The 25,034-nt window shown below is 38.0% G+C and overlaps 1 protein-coding gene across 1 annotated transcript in view; it reads left to right on the top strand.

Annotated features, from left to right (window-relative positions):
• ADGRB3 (adhesion G protein-coupled receptor B3) overlaps nt 1–25,034 on the top strand; it is a gene marked incomplete at both ends in the record, with an annotated part of 792,585 nt that overhangs the window by 753,887 nt on the left and 13,664 nt on the right. The window contains 4 exons of the mRNA XM_081251355.1: nt 5,778–5,873; nt 7,557–7,596; nt 11,404–12,047; nt 22,463–22,498. Coding sequence (XP_081107481.1) covers nt 5,778–5,873; nt 7,557–7,596; nt 11,404–12,047; nt 22,463–22,498 — 816 coding nt within the window. The remainder of the gene's footprint in view (nt 1–5,777; nt 5,874–7,556; nt 7,597–11,403; nt 12,048–22,462; nt 22,499–25,034) is intronic.

The following is a 25,034-nucleotide window of genomic DNA, read 5'->3' as shown; positions in this document are numbered from 1 at the left end:
TGTTTTAGAGTTTTCTCCTTGGGGTGTGCAGCAGCCTTGGTGAGAGGCCACAGTGTGTCGTGAAGAATAGATTTTAGAAAGTGAGCGAGTTGCCCAGGGTGGGGAGCGTTAGGGTTCTCGTCCTTGCTCGGAGGGAAGTTGGGTTAAAGGGAGAGCGAGGTGGGTTGCTAAGAGCTTTATCTTGGTCGGGCTGAATTGAAGCTTTCAAAAGAAATACATTTAAAGATTTTGTTTGTTTGTTTTGTTTTTAATAAGATAGAATGTGTGTCTGGAAGTGGGAGGATGGCTAAAGCTACCGCAATAAAGCTGGATTTTAATCGGAACAGAGGGTAGGAAGCACAGAGAGTGCCTTTAAATAGGAGCGTGGACAGGACCCACGGAAGGACCATATAAAGCCCTCTATACTTTTCCCCAGAAATCACCGGGCTCCCTTCACTCCATAGTCATCTCATCTCTTAGGCAGGAGAATATGTCTTATATCTCACTCCAGATTAGGTTTTCCTGATTGGAGCATAATTGCAATTATGTCATGAATATTTCTACCATCTTAATCTGCATGCGTGGTTCTCCAACTCCATACAGGAGATTAACAAAAGCATGAAATCAGATTAGTACAATGGTGTCAGTGAACAAATTAAGACACAGAGAGCTCATGGCAGAGATTGGTAAACTCTGGCATGTCTGCCAGGTAGCATCCAGCCATGGCTTACTGTTACCCCAAATTCTTCGGAGTGCCTGGCTGCATGGAAGGGCAAATCGCACCTCTCTCTCTTTTCAGACCCCAGGGTCCCAGCTTGCAACAGTGTTAAACTGGTGACAGGAAGTTGAGTATGTTTGAAATAAAGTTCTAAAATTAATAAAAGAAATAAGAGGTCATGAGTTAAGTTTTTATTTTCTGCCTTGACGTGGATGGCACGAGGCTATGATGAAGTATCTTCGGTGAAGGCATGGGTGGATGTGGCTGGTGTATGATTTCCCTTTCCTTCTTTTCTCTTATTCATGCCGAAGAAATACTGTTACATTTTTTTCATATCATGTATGTGAAATGCTGTCTGGGACAGCTTATGTGACCCCCAAATCTGATACAAAAAAGAGTAAAAGCTGTGACAATTTTGAGACTAAGTGAAAGATCCTTTAGGTGTTAGAGAATTCCGATAGAAAATCATTAGGACTGAAATTTGGGACCGAAGTCCATATTTTCCCTTCAACATATAGCAAATGAAACCATTTTTGTTCATTTCCCTTGCTATCAGAGAGGTTAAATAATATTTTAATAGTGTGTAGTCATTCACGGTGCTTCTGTGAATTAGTATTAGACACATGAAATTGACAACACTCTTGTTCAGTTAATGGTGAAATTATATGAAGTTTCATGTAATTAAAAAGCCATTCAGGGCTTCCCTGGTGGCGCAGTGGTTGAGAGTCCGCCTGCCGATGCAGGGGACACGGGTTCGTGCCCCGGTCCGGGAAGATCCCACATGCCGCGGAGCAGCTGGGCCCGTGAGCCTGCGCATCCGGAGCCTGTGCTCTCCAACGGGAGAGGCCACAACAGTGAGAGGCCCGCGAACCGCAAAAAAAAAAAAAAAAGCCATTCATACAGATGTGAATCAATAGAAACAATAGTCGATATTAGATTCAGAAAATAACCAGAACATTTAAGAAACTTCTCTCCTCGCAAGCTAACAATCTCAAAAAATTACAAGAATGTAACCTTATTTCTTTTCTTTGCTTAAAATGATCTTCTGGAATTGGGAAGTCAGGAAGAAAAACTGGAGGTAAAGCTGTCTTCTTAAAAGGTGAAGCTTTGCGGTCTGTAGCTAAATACAGAGCCTGTTTCAAACAGTGCAGCTCTCTCCTGAAGCTTCCTCTAAATTGCAGCACTGCCAAGCAATGCTCCATGCTCTTCCCCAGCAATCTCTAAATCTGGCACCAACTTTCGCAGTGACATTGCCAGCTGCCTTCGGAGCGGGGACCAGCAGAGAAGCCCTCAGTGGCTGCTGCTGAGATGAACTGAATCACTGCCCCTAGGGGAGGGACAGGAGAGAGACACGCCCTGCGGACCTCTTTGAACTCTGGTCTCATCCAGGAATCTGTCCACAGGAAAAGGGTTGATAGCTTTTTCAGGAGATTTTAGAGCAGCCCCAGCAGGATCTGGTCGGGATAACTTTGGTGGTGCCTGGCAGGATCCTTTCAGAAGACAACCTTTTAGCCTACTGTGGTCACCTCACCTTATTTTTGGAGATGTTTCTTGCCACTCTTTTTTATTTCACAACATGATACCAGGTTTCCTTAAAGTCTCCTAAATATTCCAGGACTATTCACATACCAATTCTTTGCTACACCCCTGATACTTTTTAACCCTCTGTCTGATGTCAAGGTGAAAGATCTATGGCAGAGTATTATAAAAAGAGGACATTTTGAAATCTAGATTTTAACTGTGCCAAAATTGGTATTAAATATTTAATTATTCTAGACGGGTTTGTTTAAAAATTGTATTTACTGGTCCTACATAAGTTTAAAACATGATTGATATTGGAAGAATTCAGGTATAATGATTTTATTATCTAAAAAGAAATTTTAAATTAAATTGGTACCTCAAATAAGTGACTCGTTCTCCACAAACAGTCAGTCAGCTTAAGGAGTTTAAATAGTAAATATCTGAATCTTCTAACAGTTATTTTTCTTCAGTCTTAATCACAAGGCAAGAAAGACACCAAGACTATTATTGGCCAGTGTTGTAAATGCTACTTTTGGCACAGAAAATTTTAATTTCAGCATGCAATAGCCAGATCAAGATTCTGTCTTTTGTTTGTTTTTATGCTTTCTCCTTTTTTGGAATTAAGGTCCTTGTAGACTTGCTTTTTTAAAACTTCAAGTTGTTCTCCATAAGTACAATACACATTAGTTCACCAAAGATAAAAGTCTCTTTGTTTACCTGATAGAACATTCATTTAGTTATCAAAATGTTTTCAAATAGGTACAGATGCATTTTCCAGGTACTGTCCTGCTTGAAACACCCTTTTCCGTGAAAATAGTACACAGTACAAAATCTAGTCTAGTCTAGTCAGTTTTGGATAAATATTTAAGGTTAGTTCAGCTAGATTGCCTGAATGCATTTTTAAGATTTTTTTTAATCAAACAGAGGAGTTTCTCCTGCAAATCTTTCTGAATTAGAAGGAACAGAGGCACTAAAAGTGTCAGAGAATCCAACACTTAAATCATGGCATTTATATGACCAGTAAAATGACCTTGAATTTACTGTAGAGTTTTTATGCTTTTTTGTTTTATATTTCTTGTGACTAGCATTGACTGATTCATGTAGCTGACATCATTCTCCAGTATGGAAATGCCTTTAAGCCATTGTCATATTTGGGAGTTTGGTAGTTTAAGGTATCGATTTTGTATGTGTGTGTTATGAAAAAGAGATTTCTTTTATATCTCCTTCAAGCAGTCAGATAGTGGATTTTGAAGAGAAACTTACAGGAGTTACTTTTTCCGTATTTCATTGTCAGACAAAAATATCCTTGACAACTGCACTCTGAAGGCCTGAAAATAGAATGGCTGATGAGCAAGAGTTAATGTTTCATTTTACCAAGAGCCACCTTTCATATTTTATGGATGCTGGTGTTCAGAAGCAGATTTTAAACAAATTCATGTGACAAGCTCCTGGAAGGCAACATTTCTAACATATTATTTATCTTCTTTTATAAAGTGTGTGCTTCTTTAACAGTTACCTTGGGCCACAAACAGAAAATTGGCAAGTACCTATTTTTCTAACATTAGTTCTTAGAATTGTTTTTCTGAAACAGATATACTTTCTTAGAGTTTTCCCCCAAATGCAAATTTCTGTGTAACAGAAACAGAGATCATCTGGCAAACTGGAGATGCATTACCTTAGAGTATAATGATCTTCTGATTATTAATTGTATCGCTTTATGACTCACAGCTATGACTTCTTAATCTAAGAAGCATTCGCTTCTAAAGAGTCTAGTTTGTCCATACCACGTCTCCTCCAAGGGAGAAGCTGGATGAATTAGTTCCGAATATGCATCCAGGTCTTCAGGAAAAAATGATCAGACTAAATTTCACTGAGCCTGATGTGTCTGAAAGAGGAAATAAGAAATTACCTCACCCGGTTGTATCAGACAACGCCCTGTTCTTTTTTTCCAGAAAGTTCCAGATTTAGAAATATTAGAATATACACACTACTATATATAAAATAGATGAACAACAAGGACCTACTGTATAGCACAGGGAACTCAATATCTTGTAATAACCTATAACAGAAAAGAATCTGAAAAAAAATATATATATATATATATGTATATGTATAACTGAATCTCCCTGTTGTACACCTGAGACTAACACAGCATTGTAAGTTAAGTATACTTCAATTTAAAAATGGTTAAAAAAAGAAATATTAGAATCAGAAAATGGAAGGGTCAGAGAATATGGAGCCCACCCCCCACTTAATTCACAGCCATAGTGGTTGCATCACCAGGATCAGAACCTGAGGGGAGAAATCCACCACGTGGGCAGAGGTCTCATGATGGAACTGCAGTCAGGGCTCAGTGGTGGTAACTAAACTTCATGTCACTTTCCACATCTTGCCGTTTGGGAAAGAGGCTGCTAATGAATTTTTGAAATGGGTGAGAGGAGCTGAAAACAGCTTAATAGGTTCAGGGCTTTTTATGGCCAATACATAAACTATGCACATCTCACAACCAGTGACAGGATATTTTATATACATGCTTTGCAACACTGGACATCATTAAGTTTCCCTACAATGGTGCTTCAGGAAAATAGAAGGCATGCCACATCATCTGTGCTTTGTTTGGTAACCCAATAAGACAGATTATAATAAACAAGGAGGGGAGTAACAATAATGTGAAGTCAGAAAAGCCAAATACTAGTAAAATGACATTGCCATTGACTTGACTTATGGTGATGCCCACCAGCAAGCTTGTTAGGGACCTCAGGAGGTGGACAGACCAGCTGACACAGAGGTACCATGACTTCAGAGTAGCTGTCGGTTGATTTGTGTGTTTGTTATTCATCTATTCAGGTTTATCCACGTACTATTTAAAAAAGGATTTAACGTTCTTTGAATTTCCTTGTGATGTGTTTGTTCTTTGCTCAGAATCCAGTTGTGAAAGTATATTAAGGAAGTTTGGCTTTGCTAAGTAGCCTTTTTTGTTTTTGTTTTTGTTTTCCATGAGAATCAACCAGAAACAGAGTAGTTTTTGTTATCTTTTTGTTTCATTGTGTGTGGGGTTTTTTTTGTTTTGTTTTGTTTTTTGTTTTTTTTTTTTGCACATAAGGGCACATAGTACTTGAAGCAAGACAAGAAATGATCTCCCCAATATGCGTTACATAAGACATAAAAGGAAAATCCCAGATCAATTTTGTTCGACAGATCATTGAGTCATCTCATTTTTCCCAATGTTTAAAGCTGTTATGAAGATTATGCCATAATAGTAAATCCCCCTTGAAAGACAGGCATACTGTTTGTAACAGTGGAAATAATCCTGCAAGAATCAGTATTGAGCCAGACACAGGCATCAGGACAGCTGAGGAGTTCCCAGCACCTCCCTCTACAGATGGTGGCAAATGATGAATTCCCTGGGCATGGACCAAAGTCCAGGTGCACCAAGTAAACAAAACGGGTATTGGATCATAAAAACAGTGATAATGGTTTTCTCAGTCAATTGCCAATATAGACAGTATCTGGTCATTACCAAGAGAAAAGAAAATGAATGTTTGTCCTTTTTTCACAGGTTCAAGATGCATTTAGATGCCGATTAAGAAACTGTCAGGACCCAATCAATGCTGATTCTTCCAGTTCTTTTCCTAACGGGCATGCTCAAATCATGGTGAGCTTTTAATTCCCCTCTCAGTCTTCATTCAGTCATGATTTCTCAAGGGAATAAGCAAATATTCTTAGTCGGAAAATAGTATCAAAATTCCATTTTGAATGACTTTGTAGCTCGGTCACAGGCTTGGAACTCTGATACCAGATGACGGTTCTGTCTGGACTGGTTAGGAGTCCTGGATCTGTTATTGGACCCTTGATGTGTTGAGTGTGGGGTTTCTGGGCAACACCGGGGGGTATGTTCATCTTCACACAGAGTTAGGGTTAACATTGTGTCCATAGGATCATGTTTGTTTACACATCAGAACAGGATGGTACCTGCACATCTGGTCTTAAAGCGAGACCTGAAGTGGTTCTCGCCTTGCTTCCCATTCAGATTCCTCAGAGGAGCCGCACTCCAGACCAAGGAAACCAGCGTCCTGGGATAGAACCCAGGCATTGGTGGCTCCAGGGGGCAGCCCAAGATGAGAGCCACTGCCCTAAAGCATGAGGGGCAGACACACTCCCAGAAGAAGGCCAACCATTGTACATGAGCTCTGACTGTTGTTGGGATAAGGGGTACTTTACACATAACCACTTCCGTATATTTTAGAAGTGAAGTAAGGTTTAAACTGTGTCATTAACATCATGGCTTAAATAGAGTTTGCTTAGTAATATGCTTGATTTGTTATCAATGTCTTTGGATTAGGCAACACAAAAACAGTCTAAATGATATACTAGTAACTAAGACAGGAGAAGGAATAATTAATTCCTTATTAAAAACAAAGATAAATACTGATATCTTGAATCTAAATGTTGATTAAGATGGGCTAATTTAATTTCACCATTAAAAAATAAACTAATTTGTTTACAGTAAAAGTTTGGGGAAAATATGAGGATGGAACTAAACTCTAAGCAGGTTCTCTGCCAGATTAGTATTGTTTAATCTTCAATTTTAATTCCTAAGCCTGAAAGTCTTTTGTCACATTTGCATGAAAATGGATCATCAGAAGAGCCTAGTTTGACTATTAAGGATTTGACAAAGCTGTATTATAAGATATTGTATTACAAACAATATATTCAAAATGAATGCATAAAAATATAAATAACAAAGACATTTATTTAAGTATCTTCATAATATTTCACATTCCAATCTTTTTATTGTGATTTAAGGAATTGCCTTGAAATTCTGTTTTTTTACATCTGGTGTTAGATGATCATGGGTATAGTTTTGCCTTATTAAAGTCATACACCTTGGGCTTCCCTGGTGGCGCAGTGGTTGAGAGTCCGCCTGCCGATGCAGGGGACACGGGTTCGTGCCCCTGTCTGGGAGGATCCCACATGCCGCGGAGCGGCTGGGCCCGTGAGCCATGGCTGTTGAGCCTGCGCGTCCGGAGCCTGCGCGTCCGGAGCCTGTGCTCCGCAACGGGAGAGGCCACAACAGTGAGAGGCCCGCATGCCGCAAAAAAAAAAATAAAATAAAAATAAAGTCATACACCATGTTCCCATTGATTTTATCCAACATGTGGTCTCTAGAAAATACTCTTGAAAACAATTTGATTATTCCTTGATAAAATTCCTTTGCACAAAACAATATCCTGGTATCTCGTAGTCAGGTATTTGTTAACTTCAGATAATTTGGTCAGTAAAAGTCACTTGAGGTCTTCATTAAATGACGATTCTATGTCATTATTTCTTGTTACAGACAGACTTTGAAAAGGATGTAGACATTGCTTGTAGATCAGGTAAGAATATTTGAATTTTGAAAATATAATCATTAGATATTGAATCATTTTTATGATTTTTGATCTTAAAGAAAATGCTGTGGTTTACCCATCACATATTCCTGTAAATGTGTAAATTGAGTCTTTCAACTGGAAGCATTGTAATAGCAGATGTAGGAGGGGGGGAGGGAATCAGAGAGAGGGAGAATATGAATGGGGAATGCGAGGAAGTGAGAATGGTTGATTGGGAGCACTGTGACCACGGGAAAGCATTGACTTGGAGACAGAAGCCTTCCATCCACCTCTTACTGGTTGTCAGGTGTAAGCCCAGTCAAGTTGATGTCTCTCTGTGCCTCAGTTTCATCTTCCATGTTGGAAGGATGAAATACCATTGTGTGTGAGTGTGTTTGTGTGTGTGTGTGTGTGTGTGTATCACAGCTTTGTTGCTGTATTTTCAGAGCATGCGCACACCATCTTAGAGAGCTGGGTCCCAGGGACAGTGTTTCCAAAGTCTGTTCTCCAGCCTGTGGACACCCACCAAAAGTAGATGAATAATGTTCCTTTATATTGGGACAAAATATACCTTATTTAACCTTTTATTCATTGGTTTTCGTGGTGCCTTTGAGAATAAGAGTGAATATCCACTTCACCTAACTATCCAAGTATTTGAAAGCAAATACTACTTAGCCCAATCTAGGTCTTTTTTTTTTTTCTTTTTCCAGACTAAACAAATCATGTTTCTTCACTCATTCCTCAGAGCATCCTCCCAGGCAGACATGGTACCCCAGGTGTCAATCATTTGAAATTATGGTGCCCAAGTTTTAACTATGCTGCCCACACTTAGCCAGCATTTATCACAGTTGGCTCTTTCCTTGTATTAATGCTATCCACCTTTGCATCTGATTTCATAGCAGCTGGTACAATACTAGTGTCAACTGATTATCATTTAAAATCTCCAAGACGTTTTGTAGTAGCTGTCAGGGATTTCCCAGTCTATGATATGTAAAAGTTCTGGGGGTTTTTTGTTTCTTTGTTTGTTTGTTTTTGTCCTTGATGAAAAATCTAGCCTTTGCATTTATCTCTATTTGCTGCTATCTTACTGGTTTTAGGTTACCATTCTATCCATTTGAAATTGTTTGGCCTTTGAAATTTTGATAAGAATGCCTTCTAAATCTTCATCCAAACTTTCCAAATAAAGGAGTTATATTCATCTTGTTCTCTTTTGTTAAAATACCAATTTTCCCCAGATTCATTGTATTCTGAAATTTAGTATTCTTAATATTAGGCCAGTATCATTATTTTATTAGAAAAAAATTCTTTTAATTTTTCATTTTCTGTCTGTGCCCTTTTTAGCTGAGCTTATCAGAAACTTGCCCCTGTGTTTTTGTAAAGATTTCCTTCCATGTTGAGATATATTTAGTGTTAAAGTCTCAATTCCTGGTCTCTGAGTAATCTTTCTCTAAGTTTTGTTGAAATTCACTTTCCCAAAGGGTGGAGTATATATCTGATTATGCAAAATATTCAGGTGCTTTTTGTTTTGTCTTGGTTTTATTTGCATTTTGCCCTTCACAACTTGACTAATTTCGTTCAAAAGTCCCCTCACTTCAAGATCACGTTTGTATGTGTAGGTGGTGTCGATTTGTTTATGTTTTATATTCAAATTTTGGATATCCATTTTAAGTAAGTCAAAGAAACAGTTAAATTTCTCATATAGAGTCGACACTACTTAATAAGAAGAATTATATTTCCCCAAATATTTAAGATATACAAGTTTTCAGCAAAGATAGCTGTATCATTGATAAAAATGTGCTACTATAACTACAAATCATATTACATTCATACAAACTAAATGTATTTTATACAAATGCAGATTACGAAATCAATATTCAGTACCAAGGTTTACTTTATAGTTTACAAAATACTCATAAACATATAAAATTATATGTCCTTAATAAAATGTAATAGGTTCCCATAACTAGCCTTTAAATTGTATTGCTATAAATTTTGGGTTAATTTTTGCCTATAGTTAAGGATTAAAAATATTCTTCCCTGAATTTGGAGATATTTTAAGGTATTTTATTTGGAATATTACTAAATCTATTAATTTAACATACTTTATCTCTGAATATTTTCAAGTAAATTGTTCCTGGCAACCACAGTTCATTACCTATCTAATATTTTAAGAAGTTTGGAAATAACTTCTTTAAACTGAATTATTCTACTTTTTAAACATTATAGTTAAATATAAAAAGTCACACCAAATTGTGGATTAATAAAAAATACACACTGTAGACTTAACATCTTTTGTTTGTTTGTTTTGTTTTTTGGGTTTTTTTCTGCTCTTTTTAAAAAATTTTGATTGGAGTATAGGTGAATAACATCTTGAATATCTAAGAAGAAAGAGACCTAATACAATGATTAAATACAGTATCTCTAAAGATAAAAGATAATAAAAGAATGATGCATGTCTTGAATTAATTTGAAAGCTTCTCTTCTTTGTAATAGAGAAAGACATTCAGAGTCTTCTATTTTGCAAACTCTGCTTTAATGCATAATAATTAGAATGCTATTTGAAAACTGGATAATAATGGGTAAAATTGAATATGTCTGAGACTTTTCATGAGGAGATAATAAACCAAATACTTTATAGCTACCTATGCCTAACAAAACATTCAATGGCAATGGCTCTGCTTGTTGATAGGGCAGCACTGGGAGCTCGTGTTGAACCAGGTTTTACACAGTGCTGTTCTGTGTGCTTTCAGCACCACCATGACCAAGAAAACATCTTCAGAATTTCATTCTCTCAGACCTCAAAACCGACAGCTGACCACAACTAAGCAGGCTTCAAGTCATTCTGTCTCCATTACACATAAAATATGATTTTCTTCTTTCTAGAGAGGCAAAAAAGAGAAAAAACTAAATTATATTTTAATAAAGAATTCTGAACTCTTCTGTTGATTGGATTTTCCTTGGTGTGGTTTACGTTTTCATTTTGTTCTCTTTCTTACTACAAGTTATCATGCATTTTTAAGTTTTCTAAGTCATTATTTTGCAGGCTTAGAATGGAATGGAGGTTTTAGAGGCTCATACAGTTTTTTTCTGCTATCATACAGTTTTTTTTTAGAGGCTCATACAGCTTTTTTCTGCTTAAAGTCAGTTGGCACTTTTAATACCCCCTCAAGGGTATTGGAACTTATGGATTGTTCTTGTTTAAAAAAATGCCTTACTTTTCCTGCATGGAACTAAAGATGATAAATACTTTTGAACCCTGCATCTACTTGACCATATGGACTTCACAGATAAATGCTCATTAGTTTTCAATGGGCATAATTTTTGAAGGGATTTCTGATGTAGTAGGATGAAATTCTCATTGATTACCTCTCTCAAGAAGTATTGTAATGAGTAGAACTTGTAGAATACTTTAGAGGAAAACCCTTTAGGAAACAGTCAAACTCTTGTTAATATATCCATAATTTTATAAAGCCCTTTGCAGTAGACTGATGGAGAAAATTTCTCTGGTAATCTGCCTTTCCCCTGAAAAGTTAGGCTGAGTTATTTAGGGTTAGGGCACTGAGATTTTTGAAAGTCTGTTAATCAGTTTTCCCATATGTTTTATCTGTGGGCTACCTGAGAACTATCAGAGCATATCAGAATCAACACAGAGTGACTGAGTAATTTGGACCATGTGCAAAAAATAGATATGTAATTTTTAATAATTTTTATTTTATTAAGGAAAATGTTTAGTAAAATGAGGGACAACAGAATACAATAGTAATCAATAAGTGTGCATTAACTTTCTTTTATTTACTTTTATGTTCTAATTCACAGTTCTTCATAAGGATATTGGTCCTTGCCGAGCAGCAACAATAACAGGCACCCTCTCCAGGATTTCTCTAAATGATGATGAAGAAGAAAAGGGAACAAACCCTGAAGGGCTAAGCTATTCAACATTGCCTGGAAACGTCATTTCCAAAGTCATTATTCAGCAACCCACAGGTCTGCACATGCCCATGAGTATGAATGAGCTGGGCAATCAATGTTTGAAAAAAGAGAACAGTGAGTTGAGGAGAACTGTGTACTTATGTACGGATGATAATTTGAGAGGGGCCGATATGGACATCGTCCATCCTCAAGAAAGAATGATGGAGAGTGACTATATTGTGATGCCCAGAAGTTCTGTTAATACCCAGCCATCAATGAAAGAAGAAAGCAAAATGAATATTGGCATGGAAACCCTGCCCCACGAAAGGCTATTGCACTACAAAGTGAATCCTGAATTCAACATGAATCCTCCTGTCATGGACCAGTTCAATATGAACTTAGAACAACATCTCGCACCCCAGGAACATATGCAGAATTTGCCCTTTGAGCCTCGCACAGCTGTGAAGAACTTCATGGCCTCTGAGTTGGATGAAAATGCGGGATTATCGAGAAGTGAAACTGGATCAACGATATCAATGAGTTCTTTAGAAGTAAGCAATGGAACAAGACTTCCCTTGATATTTGAAAGATAGATAGATGATAAACTGATAGATAGACTGATTGATTAATAGATAAGAGATAGATAGATAGATAGATAGATAGATAGATAGATAGATAGATAGATTCATGGGGCACTGCACTGGGGCAGAAGAGTCACATTAGCTTTTGCAATTATGTATTGTCTAAGAATTTGGGGTATGTTATGTTTAAGATTCTGGACATATGCTTTTTCCAGTAGAGCAGCAGAATCCCCATTCTCGAGGTCATATTTTTTTAAATGAACCCTCTATAATTAAAATGATACTTATCTGTCATAATGGGAACCAAGTAGAACACTTCTAAACAAACAGAAGATCCTCCTGATGTTTCTTGTGTACCAGAGTCTTTTGGTGGTTCAAGTAGTTTCTGGATGGCACTACAAACTTTAACCAAGGTCTGGGTTTTCTGTGTGAGGGCAGCTGTTAAAATAACAAAATTGGAATGTTTCAATGAGATCTACCATTACACTGATTATAGACTTTATTATTATCTTAGACTGATATCTTTCAGAGGAAATGTTTTTTTTTTCTTAGCTCTTACAGAATTATGACCACTAAATATTTTGGTCTTAAATTGTGAACTCTTGGGAGGGGTGTAAATCAAGCAGATCAAGAGTCAGGACTCTGAGGTCAAACCACATGGCTTTTGTGAAAAAGCAAGCTCCCCTCAGCTTCTTTTCTACCCACAAAGTGATGTAAAGAGCAGTCAACAGGTATCAATATCACTCATATTGTATTACAATTAATCAAGTAAGATCTAAGTCATGTAAGACAAGTAATGTCTAGTTTCCTTTTGACATACCTCCTGTTTTTTTTTTGTTTTTTTTTTTTTTTTTTTTTTTTTTGCGGTACACAGGCCTCTCACTGTTGTGGCCTCTCCCGCTTTGGAGCACAGGCTCCAGACACGCAGGCTCAGCAACCATGGCTCACGGTCCTAGCTGCTCCGTGGCATGTGGGATCTTCCCGGACTTGGGCATGAACCCGTGTCCCCTGCATCGGCAGGCAGACTCTCAACCACTGTGCCACCAGGGAAGCCCTGTTACTGTTTTCTATATGACTTTCATATCCTCTGTCTTGAAGTTTTGCTGTAAACCCACTGCATATATATTGCATATGTTCAATATATAATGCAATATATGCATTTTTAAATATGTATTGCCAATTGTCTTAATATAACAGATTATTTCATAAGACAATATAATCGGTTTCCTACTCTTTCCATCAGAAGCTTGCTGATAATGTTCTAATGTTCAAAAGTGCCCAGAGGCAATTGCCCCTTCCTTCTTACCACAAGACTGTGCCTTCTGCGAGGCCAAGATGAAGAGACACCCTGAAAGGCTGGAGTGACTTGATGTATGGTGTAATTTTGAGGGCTTTCCCAGCTGCATTGAGGAAATTCTACCCTAGATGGGAATCTAGGATAAATCCCTAAATTCTATCAGTAGATCAGTCCTAAACAGAATAGGGTTTCTGAAGAGAATCATTCTTTGGAACCAAAGACATAGGAGCAGTAAGTCCAAGTTCACTCCTGAGTGGCTGGAGCTCCCTGTAGACAAGAGCGCCCAGTCATTTTGAATTAGCAGAATAGCTACTGTTTCCATCTCTAACTTGCATATCCTAGAGACTAGCAGGTCTACTAAAATAATGACCATGTAAGCACAAACTACATAACATTTATGCAAAATCACAGAAGTTTTTACAAGAAATTTCAGTGAGTGTGCATATAATAACATAACACTGTAAATAATCTTAAAGACCATATGGAGTCTTCTACATAGAATGGCTCTTTAAAATGTGCTAGGGGGGTTAGAATGGAATTGCATTAAAATATTTTGCTTGTTATAAAAGTGCTTTATGTCTAAAAGGCTTAAAACCTTGCTGGGTTTGATATTGTACAGGTTGTATGTGCTTGAACAATAGACTGAATTTCTGAGTGCTGCTTTGTTTAGTGGTAACTTTTCCAAATCTCCATATCCTTATTATTAAGAATAAGCATCGTATATAAGTGTGATTCAGCCAAAAGATCTGCATTTAAATGACTTAGAAATCACGAGGCTTACATCTTGAAAAGGAAGAAAATTCAGGATTCAGAATGAAATTTCAGTTCCTCATTTTCATTCTTTCAAAGAGTTTAATAGTTAGTAATCGCTTAGGTGACCATTTTAGGAGATAGCTGAATATATAGATGTGGGAATGAATAATAAAAATTAGCATTTATATAGCATCTTTCATTAGCAGATCCTCAAATCACCTTAAGAACATGAATTAATTAATCTTCGCGACACCTCTGGACGATGGATAAGTTGTTCTAATCCTTGAAGTAAAGTAATTTGTCCAAGGTCACAGAGTAAGTGCACAGCAAATCTAGGACTGGAATCTTTCTGTCCTGATCAATTTTATGCTGTCTCAAAGAAACAGTCATGTGCCTGAACATTAGCATGAGAGCAACTTTATAAAGTTCATTTAACCCTGGACAGACACTTGGTCTTATGGAATAAAGACGTGAAATGGATGAAGTGTAGATGTATACAGCTAGCAGATTTTGGAGACAAGACTGTGGCCATGAAGTGTGGTGGCCAGATTTTGGAGATAAGACTGTTGCCAGATAAAGTCTGGTGTGGCTTCTTTTGTGGGCGGAGTGAGCCACACTCTGTCTGCAGTCAACCAGCAGGCAAGCTGATATTCTGACAATAGAGGAAAAGCAGAAAGATGACTAGAGTATCTACATAGATTGTGGTGAGCAACAGTAGCCAGGAAGTGTCTTGAGACCTAGAAGACAATACGAAGATGAAAGTGAGTGACTATGTGGCAGCCATGGGGCCATAGAACAATTTGAGTCTTCTCTGAGTGAGAAGGGAGGTTCCAGCCACAGGGGCATCCTGCCTGGGAAACTGGGACGTCAGAGGACGGCCTGATGCCTCAGGGACTTTTCAGGGAAATAATAAAAAGATGTTCCTAGTAATTCAGGAATTTGCCTCCAGAGGAGTGGGTGTTCATGATTTGACAAAGAAGGAAGTGGTGGGAGAAGAGAAAGAAGAGGGTAAAACCTGTCAGTTGCAGTCCAGAATTCAGTATTGGTGAGGAAGAGTGCAGGCGAGGAAAAACAAGAGTTAAAGGAGAAAGAAACAAAGCCAAAGAGTGGGTGGAAGTATTTATTCAAATAAGCAGGAGGCAACAAAGAAAAAGGGAGGCTTCCCAACCCTGAAGGCAGTGCCAGCAGAAAAGTCTCCAACCTCCAGGAGAGCTTGTTCAGCTAACCCCCAATTATTCAGCATAGAAAGTTTAATAAATGTATCAAGTTTTTTTTGGCATAAAAGCATTTTCCAGCTTCTCTCCCATCTTTTTTTTTTTTTTTTTTTTTTTTGCGGTACGTGGGCCTCTCACTGTTGTGGCCTCTCCTGTTGCGGAGCACAGGCTCTGGACGCGCAGGCTCAGCGGCCATGGCTCATGGGCCCAGCCACTCCGCGGCATGGGGATCCTCCCTGACCAGGGCACGAACCCGTGTCCCCTGCATCGGCAGGCGGACTCTCAACCACTGCGCCACCAGGGAAGCCCTCTCCCATCTTAATATTATCTTGTGTCTTTCTTTCATGTAATATGTTATCTGCCATTTTCCAAACTGTATCCATTCCCAGAATGGACTTGTTAAGCGATTCTGAAAACTTTAGATTTCCACAATTGGGGATTCATTGCAACATACACATGGTAGAATGTCTCACAATGGCTTCAGTCCTAGATGTCCTCTAATTGGTTAACATTGTCATTAGCATTTAAGTCATTCACCTTCAATTAATGAGCAAAATGTGTTGAGTGCATGGTACGTATATAAAGCAAAAAACTCCGAGGTACTGTGAAGCAAGTGGGGAAAAAAGAAGTATCAGCATTCTCAAGCCATTGAGGACTATGAGATATATCAATAGTTTAAACCTTGGGCTGTGGTTCTATTTATTTTTTGAAAAATTATAGATATATCAGTGTAAGAAGATAGGTCAATATTTGTCTTGACTTATTGGAACATTTGATGGTTTGTATCTGGTAGATCTAAATAGGACACATTTCCTTACTCAAAGCCTTCCCAACTTGTGTGCAGGTCCAAGGTCCACCTTCACCTTTTTTCCCCTTTGTCTCTCGGGGTTGATACAGGTCCCTAGCTGGGTGAGAAGACTGGCCACTAGGAAACACTGTGAGAGATTGGAGGCTGGGGAAAAGAAGGAATCCAGGGTGTTTTCCCCCCTCTTTCTGCTTTGGGCAGTACCTCATGTCTCCTTAGCTCTTCTGTAGGGCCTCCAGCTTCTGCCAGGTGCCTCAGCCCCCAGGCTTAGGTCACTGTGTCATCTCCCCATGTCCGTCCAGCCTGGTGGGTGGGGATGGACAGTAACCCCTTCTCCTGCAAATCCCTGGGTTCCCTCATGATCCCTTTTGTGACTTCTCAGTTCCTCCATCACTGGGATTCCTGTGAAACACTTTGCTACAATGTAAGCACATTAAGTGCTTAGCTTAGCTTTGCCTTAACTTTTCTTATAAGTAAACAGAGTTAGATAGTAAATTGCACAATTTCTTTTTTAAACAAAGTTCTGCTACTCCAGATTTCTGAACATTCAGATATAACTTAACAATGTATCTCGAAACATGCTCAGATAAATCTCTCTCAATGTATAAATGGGAAAAAAGGGACACCATTCTAGGCTAACTTTTTATACACCAGTTTTCCTCTGGACGTGAATTATAGAGCGCTCAGCATAATGGTTTTGAAAGGTAAAGCATTTTAGCTATAGTGGCACATCTCAGGTGCTTCCCTTATGGCTGCTGTGACCATCAAATTGGATAATGTACGTGAAAAACCCTTTGAACATTGTAAGGGGCACTTCAGATGTAAGGTCGTGTGATTATTATTTCATTACCATTATATCTTGAATATTGGTAAAGAAACTTGATTGCTGTACTAGGTCAGTATTCAGGAAATTAGACAAAATGTTATGGCCATACTTCTGTCACTAACAGAAACCATTGTAGGACTGACCATTGTGCAGAGCATCTTTTTCTTTTTGAAATTTTTTTTCCTCATGTAGCTGTGGTGAAAGAAAGGCTTGCCCTTCTTCAGTGTTTTGTTTTTGCTCCTGGATTAGGAATTTTTGTCTTTTATGCAGGCATACAAGCAAAATTAGCTCAAGTAACTCATTTTTCAAAATTAATGATTCTCAAGTTTCATTTACACAGATATTTTGAATGGATTTGACATCAAAGCTTTCTCCTTGAGTAGGTTCATTGCTCAGTCTGTAATGGAAATTTTAATGGCAGACACATTGGCATTTATTAGTCCATGGAATTTATTCCTCACTGTGAATCTTCTAGTATCTTGTCCAACTTAATTTCCAAAGGCACAAACAATGAAGTATTCCCTTTGAGAAATTATTCATCATTCTACAAGGCCTCGCTATGGACAGATGCCATTGTACACATCCTTGCTAAGTATTCCTCTGAGTAGCTTCATACTGGTGTGCAATTTCTTACTCTGAAATCATCCTAAAGAATTTTCCCCTCTGTTAGTGGAAGGCCTGCATTCTTCTAAATGGTCTCAATCCTCTTGGCTGTTAATAGATCTATTCAAAATGGTTTTCTTTGTGTATATAGCCCACATGTTTATCCAAATTCTCCTGGAGTATTCCTGAGAAAAAGAACAAAACATAACCAAAATACAAGTCATTCTTTTGGATTTGTTTGGCTTTCATAGTGTAGCTCCTTCAATCTTTCATCAATAATTTTGTGAATGTCTACTATTGTGCCAGGCCCTGTGATAGATGCCAGGGATATTAAAGTGGCCAAGACAGATGTGGAACCTGCCCTGGTGGTGAATAAACACTATGGAAGAGACAGATGATGAACTGTTAACAAATGAATAATCTAAAAGAGTGTGCTGTGCTGGGAAATAACCATGGAGTGTGAGAGACAGTCTTCTTTAGATGAGGTGATCTGGGAGGCCTTCTGAAGCTCCACAGGATGAACAAGGAAGTTAAGGGGGAACATGGCTTGTGAGGTGTTGAAGGATCGGGGTGTTTCAGACAAAAGAAATTGCAGGTGAAGAGATCCTGGGCCAGGAAAGAGCTTGAAATGTTCTCATAGGATTAGAAGACACATGTAGCAAGGGGCAAGCTTCTTGAGACCAAGTTGGAATAGGAAGAAGAGACCAGATTTTGCAGAACCTTGTAAAATGAAAGAAAAAATTGAGGACAGTTAAGCAACTGTCATGATCATTTCTCCATCCAACCATCCATGACTTTGATGGTTTGGAATGGAAAGGATTAGGATCCAGTGGTAGTGGGAGAGGTAGTAGAAGTGGAGCAGAAAGCTGGAGGACCGTTAGGAGACCACTGAGGTCAACCACACAAAAGATAAGAATGCCTTTGACTGTGGAGGGCAAATTAAGATGTGTTTTGGATATAGAACAGATGGCACTGCTGGTGGATTTGGTGTGCAGGATGAGAGGCAGGGAGGGCTGAAGGGTGACTCCTAAATGCCTGACTTCATCAACTAGATATGCAACATTTCCTGTGATGGGAAAGAAAAGGGTGTTTGCAACTTAAAAGATGGTATTGAAAACCCTGGGAATGAATGATTTCATCCAAGAAAGAATATAAGAAAAAAGAAAACTATGGAACTCAACATTTAGAAGGCAGGGAGATGAGAAAGGGCCAACAAAGGAGACTTGGCAGAACTACAGAAAATAAGAAGGAGGAAAAGAAAACAAAAGGAAAAGCTGAAAAAGATAAGGAAGGGATTAACCTTCAAAAGGTTCTGAGAGTCCATTAAGATGAGGAGAGAAAATTGACGTCGGAAACCGTCCAGATGGAGCTCATCTGAGACCTTGAAAACAAGAATTTTAATGGAATGTTGAGGACAGAACAGAAGTGGGGGTGAGTTCTAAGTGGGAAATTAAGAAATGGAAAGAGCATAAAAGAAATGTCACCTACTATGACAAAAAGGATGATTTGTATCAAGTTATTTGGGAACTGGGGGATGTACAGAGAAAGGGACTTATATCTTCCTAAAATATGTCAACACCATCCTGTCTTATTTTAAATTTGTATGTAGCATTTCTTTAATTATCAACTTATCATAAAAGTTGTAATGACTTGATCACTTTTCTTCATCGATTCTCATCTTTTAAACATATAACCATTCTTTCTAACCACTTTCCTACCTTACAATAACATTCCAGAGAGCTCAGAGGGACATTTGAATGAGCACGTAAGCCAGTCACAGTTTCCACAGACTTCAGTGCTTTGAAAGACTCTCCAGCACTTTGCAAAACTGACTGAGAGATAATGAGTGTTGTAATGAGGAACTGATAAACAGAAGTTCACATTCTAGTCCTTCCATTCCATCACAGATTTCCCAATGCAGATACTTCTTTAAGATAAAATAGATTTTGCTATGGGAGACCTATCATGAAAGTGAAGCCTGCCACTGTGTTGCATCATGGCTCATAAACTATCTCATGTTAGAATGATTTTAAGTTATTTTATTTGACACAAATTATTGTAAATTGCCATCAGATTTTTCTCTCAAATAAGTGCCATATCGATGCTTTTTTCCTCCTTTAAAATATAATTGACAAGTAAAAGTTCATCTGCCTGATGTTGCTGTATGCTCGCAGAGCATCTCGGTTCCACTGCTGTCAGCCTGGGATTGACTGTATCCCGTAATGTTATTCTTGCTGAGTTCTAGGGACAATCAGCAAACTATCTTGGCTATGAACCATCACCCCTTATACCACTGAGCAATTGCTGAGCAACAGCGGAGAACACAGAGCATTTGCAGGCAGAAGACCTGAGTGGGAATCCCAGCCCATGTGGTAACTACCCAGGTGAAGTAGGCAAGTTATTTGAACTACTCTGGTTCTCAGTTTTCCTCATTCATAAACAGGGATAATGCATAGTACTTTCCTAACCATCCCACAGGGCAGTTAGCATGTTCAAACGTGAAAGCACTTTATAAAAGGTCTGAACACTTGGTCAGGGTTGTGGGGATATGAATAATGTGCACATTTTATCTCCCTTGGACTCTCAAAGTCCACCACAATTTTTTCCGCTCTCTAATTTTTAAGTCTTCACTGCTGTATTTTCCAGCCCACCTCCTCACCTTACCCCCAACTATCTTTCGGCTGTTTCGATTGAAATCTGCTTCACGTGTTCATTTCCTAGTCTAATCCCTCAAGGTTGCTAGTTCCTCTATATACCCTTAGGTTAGAATGTGATTATCATAAAGTGAATAGACGAGAGAGAAACTTATTTATGGGTGAAGATCCATTGTCTTTTCCATGTTTCACATCCACATAGGTGGCATCTGCTGTCATAGGGAGAATCTATCTCTGCCGTTCATCTGTCTTTTGTTCTTGTTCCTGAAATCGGGAGCCTTCAGCAATATGCATCCATCCACATTTCCAGTTCTTAGGCAACACAGCTTTGCGTTCAACGAAGAAGGTAGCATATGGCTGTTAGGACCTTTGCAACGGAGAAGCCCTCAACACGTGCTGACTAACTGAACATTTTGCATTAAGTTTCACTATTTAATTTTCAAATGGAATGCAAACTGTGTGACTCATGTTCTGTTAATAATTGCTTAACACTGTTTCCATGCTTGAATGTTGCTGTATTAGGAAAGAATTTTGTTTAACGTATACTTACAGGGGTGTCCTGCTGAGTCACAGTGCCAAGAAGGCAAAGCGTCCGAGAGCAGAATGGAAACCCTGACATTGGTCTAACATCTCACAGCAAAGCGGGTTGCAGTGCGCTGGAGCCTGGCTGTTACACAGCACAGTCAGACAACAGCAGTGGCAGGGAGATGGCAAAGGAGGGCTGGGTTAAACAGCTTCCCACGCACATCTCTTCTTGCAGGATGTCACCAGGGCTGGCCTAGGGTATGCTGGTCACAGGGAGTAAAGTGAGCTCAGGCTGACTTTCCCTTGAATAAAGCAGCCCCCTTTTCAGAGCTCTCCACAACGGCACTGAAAGATGCGGTTCTCAGTCTTTAAGCAGCCCCACCAAAATCAAATGATTTCAGAACTTCTAAACATTTTATTAAACAAAATCTCTCTTTGGGTATGTTGCTTTCTGTTTACTGCAACATGCTCTGGGGGTTTGGTTACCTAGGAAGATTCCAGGTCTACAGTGATGATTTTAACTCTCACACTGGAGAAATTTAGTCATATTTTCCAGTAAACTGCATTAGTTCCTTTCTTTCTCTCCTGATACTCAACAGTTACAAGAATCTCTCACCTATCTTGGATATGATTCCCTTGTAGGTTGTTGAAATTTATGCTATAGCTATTGGGATGGGAGAAGAGGAAAAAATAAAACAGAAGACGTTTGTCCAAAGGTTTATGTATTTTCCCAACTTCCTGGATATTACATGTTGTTGAATATTTATTAATTCCCCCTATATTTCATTCCCACTTCTTCAAAAAAAAAAAAAAGAAAAAGAAAAAAAGCCTGTATGGAAACTTTTGATATCCAACAATTTGGTGAACTCTTTCTGTATTTATCAGCTATCTCCTTCTACAGCTAATCATTCTAAGAATCCAGTGACCGCTTAGAGCAGATGTTTAGAACACCTTCCCTGCACTATATTATATAATCACATTAATTTCATTTTAATCATGTTTCCTGATTTTATCAAGGCATATTTATCTGTAACTAGATTCAGGAACTCTTTAACAGAGTCAGAAGCATTGTGAGGTATTTACATCAATATCCATGTCCTGCTGAGGTGTAGACTGTTTGTTATTCATTTTACTAAACTAGAACAAATACTTCAGATCCTAATGCCTTGCACTGATAGGGACTTTCCTGTCATGGAGGACTACCAAATACCAAGAAATTTATGGGTGAGACCTATATAGAACTTTGGAATATAGACAGAGGGTTGGATAGAATTTGGTAGAAATGAAGATTGCAGGGGGATGGTGCAAGGTCTTGAGACAGCTAGATGATTTTCCCACACAGCTTTGAACCCTTTGTGTCTATAAAGTAGTTTTACTGTAGTAGTCCTAAAATCTCCTTCAAGATTGAATGTTTTGTGTGAATTTTCACTTAAATTTTTTTCCTTATTGAAAAAATAAGAGTTAAGAGGCCAAGAGAAATATGTTGTATATTTATATTCTTCAATTTTAAAGGAAGTCCAAAGTGAAAATGGAATAATGTGAGTGGAATAGTTTGAAATCATAAAAATGTTCACAGATTCTTAAGTGCACGAAATACTTATAACACAATGAAGCAGGATTATCTTATTGAAAGCAGTAATTTTTGTTTTATTTGAATGACTGAACGTAACTTTATTGGTTTTTCTTCTTTTTAAAAAATATCTAACAGAGAAGAAAATCACGATATTCAGACCTTGACTTTGAGGTAAGTGTTTAAGGATTATTTTTTTTTAATTTTAATTACTTGAATTCAAAGTTGGTGTATAATTACTTAAACATATTACCCTGTGCATCTGTGTAGGAGTTCTACTTTTTTAAAAAATTAAATGTGAAATCAAACATTTTTAATTAAAATCCCTACTGTATAACTAGTTGTAGAAAAAACAATTAAGTTCTAACTGCTTTAAGTGTATGCTAAGACTGAGATTCTCCAGACAAGAAAAGAATCCATTTCATAAACACTAAGATAAGCAGACAATTTATGTTGAGAGTTGAACTTGGTCAATTTTTTTACCTCCCTCAGTTTGTTGGGAGGTAGGAATTTCGGTTTCTTGATTTTTCATATTTAAAACAATTGTGTTTGTTTTACTTCAGTGAGGACGTGAAGAGAGCCGTGTGAGGGGCTTTGGCTGGGTAGTTAAGCTTCCTCAGAACTGACTTGCTTTGAGTCAGTGGTACCATAGGCTCCCTGTGGTACCTTCCAGACTCTTTTTTCCAATAGCAAGTGTTGGTTAAATGTGCTCCTGTGTTTGGTACATGCTTTTTCACAGATATAAACAAGACGAAGATGTTCATTTTCCAATTCACATTGAATTTATACTGCTGCTGTAATACTGATGCTAGAAATTACTGAAATCATCCGTTTGAGTGGTTTGTGCTATGTACAAAATTAATGATGTTGGAGCATCACATAAAATGCACTTATGCATCTTGATAATTGGATATGATTCATAGCCTGCTGACATAATTGGATATAGTACATTATCAATTTCTCCAGCATATTTGTACTGTTGTGATACTTACATAGAACTCAACACTCTTAGCTGATATTCCTAAAATTACAGAAGCCTCCCAGAACATGGAAACTCATAATTCCATCATTTCATTTATGTAGATGCGTGTTGTAGCTCAGTAATGCACATCAGGTATCAAAAGGGAGACAATTGTTTTTATTTACTGCAATGGTGCATAAGTCCTGATTTTACCTTGAATAGAGTCTAAGGAGAATTGGTCTTTTTTAGGCATATTTCAGGAGTATTTGTACAAGATACAAAGTAATGATAATGAATCTGACCTCAGTGATTATGTGGCACATTTTAGAACTGATGTGGCTCAATTGTAGTAACCTGGTACAGAACCAATATTTCATTATGTTCTAAATTGTTTAGGTAAAAGTATCAAGACTATAAATTCAAAGAGAAATAAGCAAAAGTCTTCATTTTAGATCCTTTAGTGCCTTTTAAGGGACAGATATTTCAGGGTTTTTTCTATTAATTCTTCAAGTAGCCAAAAAAGAGGATCATCTGGTGTGAGTGTGTGTGTGTGTGTGTGTATTCCTGAAAACAATCAGTTGTTGTGTTAGTACAAAGAGAAGGAGGTGGGAATTAACCCACTAGGTATCAGTGGTAAAATATAGTAAAAATCTAGATCTAAAATCAAGCCTCAGTGCAACCAACTAAAGTTATGTCATTGCCAGCACTGAAAAGAAATCTAATCATACAGTGTCCTTTGGAGCATTAGAAAAATTGTTATTTTTCTTTTGTATTTGTATTTGTATTTTTCTCTATGGCAACTGGTAGCAGACTCCCTTAGCAGATCCTTCTTCCTGTGCTTAGGATTCCAACATACAGCCAGGATATTATCGAAACATCTGCTGGTAACGAAAGGAAGTGGCAACACTGCAACCCTGGATATTTTCTTGTGCTCTTTAATTGCTTTAGTTATTGCATGATTTCTATAGGTGTCAAATCTTGCCAGAAAAAGTCTTTGAGGTATTACTTCTTTTTTAAGCAACTGTTCAATAGTGCTCCCCTTCATCTATGTGCAACTATAGTTATGTAGCAGATGTCTAATAGATTGTGTTCAGAAAAATTAAGGTGCATTGAAACATTTAACACAATCTATCTGTTCTTTATGGATGGTCCTTGAAGAGGAGTTCAAGTTGTCCCCTCCCTGTTTTAATTCAGGCTGGATAAATTAAGTATGTTTATGTCAATCTTTCTGATAACCCTCACCCAACCCCAGGAAGCTTTACCACACAATGGCCAACTCAGGCATTTTGTCACTGACAGACAAACTTTGCCTCCTGGACTCCTGAACGCATCTTCCCTTCACACACTCCCCAGAAACTACACATGATAACAATATTCTCTTAACTCACATATCCATAAAACCCTGTGGGTAAGTGTCATACATGGGAAGAGCCCTTTCATGGAGCTGATCTCCAAGACGATATTGAGCAAAGAAAGCAAAAGGTTGACTGGTCATAAAATGGTGGAACATGGATTCTTACTTTCTGGAAACTACACAGAAAATAACTGTAGTGATGACTCTATGTTCTGTGACCAAATCTTTTACTGGATTTGTATTCCCAACTCCAAGCGGAGACTTGGTATATCATAAGCATCCAATAAGGCTTTGTTGAGTGAGTGATGAAAACTTGAATTTTTAATCTGGTTTGCTTTAATAAAAAATGATCAAGCATTATATCTGAGTTGAGGCAGAGAGCAGTGTAGAAAATG

Source organism: Mesoplodon bidens, assembly GCF_964165515.1.
Source record: "Mesoplodon bidens genome assembly, chromosome: 12".
NCBI classification, from domain to species: domain Eukaryota; kingdom Metazoa; phylum Chordata; class Mammalia; order Artiodactyla; family Ziphiidae; genus Mesoplodon; species Mesoplodon bidens.
This window is presented reverse-complemented; position numbering and strand designations above follow the sequence as displayed.